At 40.0% G+C, this 7601-nt stretch overlaps 1 protein-coding gene across 1 annotated transcript in view; it reads right to left on the bottom strand.

Annotated features, from left to right (window-relative positions):
* The window catches only part of zcchc2 (zinc finger, CCHC domain containing 2), a 22558-nt gene extending 16149 nt beyond the window's left edge, over window positions 1-6409 (bottom strand). The window contains 5 exon segments of the mRNA XM_020619425.1: window positions 2304-2404; window positions 3243-3314; window positions 3673-3743; window positions 4117-4237; window positions 5357-6409. Coding sequence (XP_020475081.1) covers window positions 2304-2404; window positions 3243-3314; window positions 3673-3743; window positions 4117-4237; window positions 5357-6118 — 1127 coding nt within the window. The 5' untranslated portion in view covers window positions 6119-6409.
* Window positions 6410-7601: the final 1192 nt, after the last annotated feature.

Below are 7601 nucleotides of genomic sequence, written 5' to 3'. Positions count from 1 at the left end.
CCCATTGAGCATCTCTGGAGAGACCTGAAAATGGCTGTCCACCAAGGTTTACCATCCAACCTGACAGAACTGGAGAGGATCTGCAAGGAGGAATGGCAGAGGATCCCCAAATGCAGGTGTGAAAAACTTGTTGCATCATTCCTAAAAAGACTCATGGCTGTATTAGCTCAAAAGGGTGCTTCTACTAAATACTGAGCAAAGGGTCTGAATACTTATGACCATGTGATATTTCAGTTTTTCTTTTTTAATAAATCAGCAAAAATGTCAAATTCTGTGTTTTTCTGTCAATATGGGGTGCTGTGTGTACATTAATGAGGAAAAAAATGAACTTAAATGATTTTAGCATATGGCTGCAATATAACAAAAAGTGAAAAATTTAAGGGGGTCTGGATACTTTCCATACCCACTGTAAATGTTTAGCTATAGGGAGGAATGAATACTGGTAAAAATTACTACTACAACAAACCACAGCTTTATACTTAAAACATTTTCACAATGAACAATGGACCAGTACATAATGTAGATCTCATAGCACTGGGTGTGGTCGTAATCAAACCGCAAAGACATACTGTTTCTAAACATGCAACTCAGTGCCTATTAACAGCACATGTTTGCATTAGTATCTAGAGCTCTCTTGCAATATCAATATATAGTAGTTATACTAACATACTGTAGTTAAAATAATAAAACAAAAGCTGTAGTTAAAATAATAAAACAAAATCTGAACTTGCAAATGCAAACAGCAGAGATGACTGCAATACAGCTTTGTCATGGGCTGGCCTACTGAGAAAAGGCTGTAGTTCTTGGGGATAGGTTTCATTTTTTAGTTTCGCTTTGTACTAAATGAAACTGACGTACACACAAGTGTGTGTGTGTGTGTGTGTGTGTGTGTGTGTGTGTGTGTCGGAAAATAGCCTAATCTCTCTCACTTCTCTACAATGGCTACCTAGTGATCCACCCATGACCGACAAACAGACACACACACACACACACACACACACACACACACACACAGACATATACAAGTTCCCTTATCTAACATTCCTGACACATTTGTTATTGGGACAACAGCAAAGTAAGTTGCAGTAAGTAACACTAGGTCATATTTTGAAATCATATAACCTTACAGAAGCTGTATTCTCTAACTGTGAGAGGTGCCTCACCAAGGGACTTGGGTGAGAGAGAGCAGAGGTGCAGTGGGACAGACATGAGGCAAAAGTTTTTTACATGGGACGAAAAGGACAAGGGCATGCCAGTGTTCTGAATACAACTGGAGGTCAGTTATTTTAGTCTCTCTTACTTATCTGACCCACTTAAACACTAAGCAATTGGAGCTGCTGCAGCAATGGCTCCAACACACTACTACTGAGAAATTTAAAGTACTTTATTATCTGCTATCTGTGATAGACTGACGATCTGTCCAGGGTGTACCCCGCTTCTCGCCCAATATCAGCTGGGACTGGCTCCAGCCCCCCGTGACCCTATTCAGGATAAGCGATATAGATAATGGATGGATGATCTGCTATTTATGTTAAAAACTGTTCCTCCTCTTAAGTCAGTCACATCTGAACAGACATGGTACAGAGAGCTTTAAATTCAATGTAAATTACTTTTTCTGAGGAAATGATCACATCCAATCCCATGACACTTGTCTGTGTATCCATGCGTACAGTACAAACAGGAAATGTATATTTTTGTACACTGCACACTGCTCTGCCCCCTTATCTATTCATATGCAGATATTTTCACAGTGGTGAAATACAGATTAAAAACTGCTGGATATTGTGGCTGGTGCTGGAATATGGGTTGTAGGGGTGAGGATAGGGGACAGATTTATTTCAACTCATTTCTGATTTCCAGCTAGTGTCTTCTTGGCACTGCTGTAATACGCTAGCATAAATAATGCTCACTGGCTGGAGATCTTCAGTCACAATGAATTTTGCTGTGTGACAACCAACAGCTCATTCCTTCAAGTGGTTATTGAATAGCTGTGGATTACCTATGAATGAACTGCTTTTATTTGGGTTCCTCTAGGTGCGAAAAATACATTCAGCAAAGTCCATCATGTTTGGCTGAGGGACATGAAAGTAAATTTCCAACAGAGGACGACTGGTCACTGAAGCTCAGTAAAGGAAATCAATGAGGTTATGGTCATTTGGAGAATACTCAAATACTAGAGCAACATTTAATCTAAAGTACATTAATAATGATCAGTAATGTGATATTACTGTGCTAGAAAATTCTTGTAATATCCACATTGTCTGACACACATATAGTATCGGGCTGGGTTGTATGTAAGGTACCTGAGGTTCATCTCTACCGCCCCGCTCTCATATTGGTCTCCCTGGTTGAGAAGCCTCAGGACACTCTTCTCAAAAGGCTCTGTACACTGATCCTTGGGAAGCTGAACAGAGAAAGAAGGAAGAGCACAACAGGCACATTTAGAAACAGCTATGCACAAATAAAGCTGTCACCATCTGTATGTTAGTAACTACAATAATAAGTCAGAACTAAAGTATGTGTGTGTAAACTTGCCAAACCTGCTATCAAATGCAGCAGCACAGCTTTGGACTCAGCCTCAGTGGCCTAAAATGAAACTGTAGCATACAGCTTTACCCTGAGAATTTGCATTGGGTTTTGTGCTTTTACACTTACACACTGTACCTCAAATTGTTCAATGTGATGATTAAAACTGTTTCACTTAAATATTGCCTCTCTGTCCCTATTTTTTGGTCTTAATAAGGCAGAAAAGACCCAGATAGGCCAGTGTTTCCCCTATAATAGTACAGGCATGATGAGGGCCAATTTTTTTTTATAATACCATTCAATATAAATTAAATTGCTGAGCAGATCGGACTGCAGTTTGCACCAACTTGAGAGTCTGCTGGCAGTTACATCAAAAATAAAATCCAATATACAATTGATTCAGCTAATTTTATAGGAGGTAGAGAGTGGTGGTATCTGGTTTCACTTGATTATGAAATGTTCCAGATACATAACAAAACAAGCCAATTTAGACAGTTTATCTGGTGACTGAAGTTAGCATTAGGGCTAACCACCTTGGAATAATGGGTGAACACTCCTAAGTTGGAATAAGGGGTGTTTTTCTCTTCTTGCTATTCTTCTGACACTGTGTGAATGTAGCATAAGTCATTTTTCGAGTGGTGTGGAACTGTGAATTTTCTTGCTTTTGTGAAAAACAGGAACACCCAAAACTCCATATCCTCAACAAAACTGTGTACCTTAAGAAGGAAGTTCTTCAGTTCTCGATGGGTTTTGGTCACTCTGCTTGAGGAAGAGCCTGACCACCTCACCTGAAACACAAAAGAGGACCATCACAACATGGACTACAATGAGAAATCTGACAAAAGCAAAGTCATAAACTGGTTGCAGTATAGGTCTTATGACAGCTTCGACTGGCAGTCTGATGCTCTCACTCTGCTGCACAGAATCTGGCTGCAAAATTCCAAGATGGCAAATTATAAATTACTGTATGTTCATCCAATGATTTATTTATTTAGTTTTAGTGCAGGAAAAAGAAAAAACAGACATAATTAGGAATGAGTGCCAACAGTCTCACCAAACTAGAGATTTACATAAATAACCATGTCAAAGCACACCAGATATCTTGAAACTGAGCTGTGTGTGCGTGTTTGTGGTGATGGTACCTACCTCAAACTTGTATTCTTTGTCTGTTCTGGTTTGACAAATGGCCCTGAGCATAATTCGCTCTATATGCACTGCTGCAACAGAAACCAGTAATATACTTTTATTTTGTTAAGCAGCAAAAGAGCAACACTGTTACTTGGACTAAGTCAATAAAGACTTCACAAACACCAGCATGTGCATCTACTGAAAGCCTATTCAAATATTTAGGCCCATACAACTACCTGTGTTTGTACAGCACCATCTAAGAATCAGTACTTTCTGCTGCACATCAAAACTATTTACCACTGAAAAATGTGTTATAGAAAATGTACTATACTGCAACAGCAAATATAAAGAGGCATAAAAACATTATAGGGCCGAGTACATGAGCAAATCAAAAGGCTGCTCTGTTCATTTGTACCTGCATCAGATTTAATGGTTGTGTACAGGATATCTGCTTTCACTCACCTTCTCTCGGTGTTACCCAGTGGCTGTTGCATTGACTCTGGCAAGGAGGACGGGGGGCTGTACGCTCTCCCAAATTTAGTTCTGGAGAAGGCAGAAAATCCATCTTCAGACACGTCAGCTCCTGGAAACCAAAAACAGCTCAAGATGTTTCAGTTTTTGGTGAAATTGTTTTTGTATTTACAATTTAGTTCTGCCTATCTGAAATGTAAATTCCAGATATATGTAATTACCTTCTGGCTAGTCAAAATTCAAATTTAAAATATCTTTAATGTATTTTACACTTAGTAGCATGTGCAGCAAAAAATATCTGAGCATGCTGTCAATCACTGTTCTTAGACAGACAGAAAAATCAGCCAATTGGCAGGTTAGACTTAAAAAAAAAAAAAAAATCAGAAATCGGAATCAGCCAAGAAAACTGCACTTGATGTATCTCTGCAAAATACAGCATAATAGTAAGATTTATTTGATCCCCAGAGAGAAACTCATGAGCTACCCAGCAGTATGTCAAGTATTTCAAATGGTAACATTGCTCCAACTTTATCTGCTGCCGGTTTAAAGTGGTGAACACAATAATGAATCAATAACCATACTCCAATAATATGATACACAATAACGATAAATGTGCTATTCTGCATAACAAGCATTTTTAGATACAATACTTAAAGTATACTTTGAATTTTAGTCAAATTTTGAATTCAGGTCCTGTAACAAAGTAGTTTTAGAATGTGGCAAGATAATGCCACTTTTTAAGTAAATACCCCAGGTACTTCTTCCACCTTGCCTTGACAGTGACTGTGTTGTTGTGATTTCACCCTACTGTCTGTGTCAGCAACCTGCAGGGTTTAATTCCAAGATAACACTTTCCAAGGAAAAACAATGAATGAACCTTTTGAATTAGCCTGAAACCTGCTGGAATAAAAAGCTATTAACTTGTGCACTCCTTTAGTCAGTGAGGGATGTGAAGTCTGACTGACAAGACAGGATAAAGATGGGCCACACAGGATAAGAGGAAGAATAATGTAGAGAAACTGACTACCTTGGACAACAATAACAAAAAGTGCGTTTCCTGCAAGCGCACTTTCCATACAAGTAATGCAATATTAAATATATTTTGTAATTAGATATACATGTAGGCCTGAATTTTGCTTAACAACTTTAGCTAGCTGTGAGACTTATTACTAAACAAGGGTTGGGCTATCTTAGCGTTTAATGGTGAAAATGGCTTGTGTCATCAAGTTACCTGGGCGTTTATTTTAAGACGACTTTGACGTCTCTCCTCCTCTAGGACCAGCTCTATTTTGTCAATCTGGTGTCGGATTGTCTCCCGTTGGTGGAAACGGAAAGCTGGGTGTAGAGAGGCCATGGTAAAAAGCAACGCCAACTGTTCCAGAGATCCTGCCGCTGTTTCGTTAGTGGAGAAGCCGCAAGTCTCCTCTGACCGCCCGCCCATATTCCCGTCCTGATACGGTGGATAAAGCCGGTGTTCCCTGAATGGAGGAAGGGAGTAGTCATAATCTTTGCATAACAGGGCAGGGTCTACATGGCTCAGTATCCGAAAGAGTATTCCAGCACATTCCCTTCTGTCAGATCCGAGGAGAGACAGATAGACTATGAGTTTGGACCTAACCACTGGGTCAGTCACGTCAGTTAAAATGTCTATATCGCTCGGACTATTAGCTCTACACTCGGAGTCTCGTAAAACGTGGTAATCTTTCCTAGCTAGATCCTCTAAATAAGATCCCAGAAAGCGCAGCTCCAGGGGTTGGCACATATGTAGCAGCCCGCACATAAACTCGATCCGCTTAGCAGGGTTTAGATGCAGGCCGAACCACTCAAAAACCGTTTCCTTGTCTATCCGAGATGGATGCGCATGATGTCCGTGTGACTCCCCCAGCCTCTCGTACACCGAGGGAGATACTGCGCTGGGAATACGTTGGTGCTCCGACGGTTCTAGTGAATCGTCCTCGGCCGTTTCGTAGCCTCCTTCCTCGCCTGTTTTCATCGTTAGTTTATTTTCTAGCATTATCAACGCTACGACAGAAACTTCAAAGTGTAAGTTACGGATCAATAAGTATAACTGAGGACTTGCACCGTCCCGTAAAGCTGAAAAGACTCACAAACTGTCAGAGTTTTACGATGTTTTTATGAGTAGCTAATCCGACGCAGACCGAATACTCAAACTACAACGTTTCGTTCTTCTTCTACGCCTCTTCTTCTTCTTTGCTTCTTTGGGTTTTAGGTGCGTTGGCATCCAAATTTTATTGCATTAGCGCCCTCTTCTGTGAGGCTGGCAATGGAGAATGGCTCAAACTTCCCCATATGATCTAAATGTCACCAGTGAAACTTGTACTTCTTTAAAAATATAATCTAGGGCCGCTGTACTTCCTATTGTTGTTGATAGTAGCTCTCTAATATTTACTTACGTATTTAACTTTATTATCCTCAATAGAATTTGGTTTACAGGAGGCACATACACATAACTACACTCACTGGCCACTTTATTAGACATACCTGTACAATTGTATGCAACTCAATGCAACACTTCCATCTTAACATCTGTGTTTATAAAGCTCATAGTGTTTAAGTTTCTTGTGAAATTGTCATAAATGTATACATTCAATTATATGTCTATTATTAAGGTCATAGTTAAAGGTGGTGTTGTACTGGACTTCATTATATTCAGAGGTGTTCCTAATATTCTGACCCTCTCATGTATGGACTTGGGGAGGACAAAAATATAGAGATGCATGGATGGATGGATAGATAAAATACCCAACCGACTTGCCAAAACAAGAATTTATTAACATGACAATTGTGGAATGGTTAAAAACATTCTGTTTTAATGACTTCAGCTTCAGTGTATGTAAACCTCCGATGTGTCTGTGTGTGTGTGTGTGTGTGTGTGTGCATGCACTGGCAGAGGAAATGAGAAATTGAGGTCAGATGGAGTGCAGACCTACTTTGAGAGATTTCTGTTTGTTAAATATGCAACTACCATTTAGCACTGATCCCACTTCATCATTGCCTTGTTCAGATTTACCTCTGTGTGTGCTCGTGTGTGTGTATGAGTGTAAGCTCTTGCTAGCTCAACAACAATCAGTCCACAGTACCCTTATTAATTGAGCTGCACTCTGCTCACCTTTCCCCTTGTTTACTTGTTTCAGTAATTAGCCGGGCCCCCATCATCATGACTGATTGCCAATGAAAACTGGGGGAAGTGCTACAGGTAGGAAGGTCAGGACAGATGTGATGGAAAAAGAGGATGTGATGAGTTGAGGTAACAAGGAGGTGAGGAAATGAGGAGATGACAAAAGGATGCATACAGTCCCATGATGGGCATATATGCCTGCTCAGCTTCCTGAGAATGGGATCCACATCCACAGGAAGCACATACATGTAACTACACTCACCGGCCACTTTATTAGACATACCTGTACCATTGTATGCAATTCAATGCAACACTTCCATCTTAACATCTGTGTTTA

Source organism: Monopterus albus, unplaced genomic scaffold (assembly GCF_001952655.1).
Source record: "Monopterus albus unplaced genomic scaffold, M_albus_1.0 scaffold219.1, whole genome shotgun sequence".
Taxonomy (NCBI): Eukaryota; Metazoa; Chordata; class Actinopteri; order Synbranchiformes; family Synbranchidae; genus Monopterus; species Monopterus albus.
Note: the sequence above shows the minus strand (reverse complement) of the source record. Positions and strands in the feature narration are given on the sequence as shown.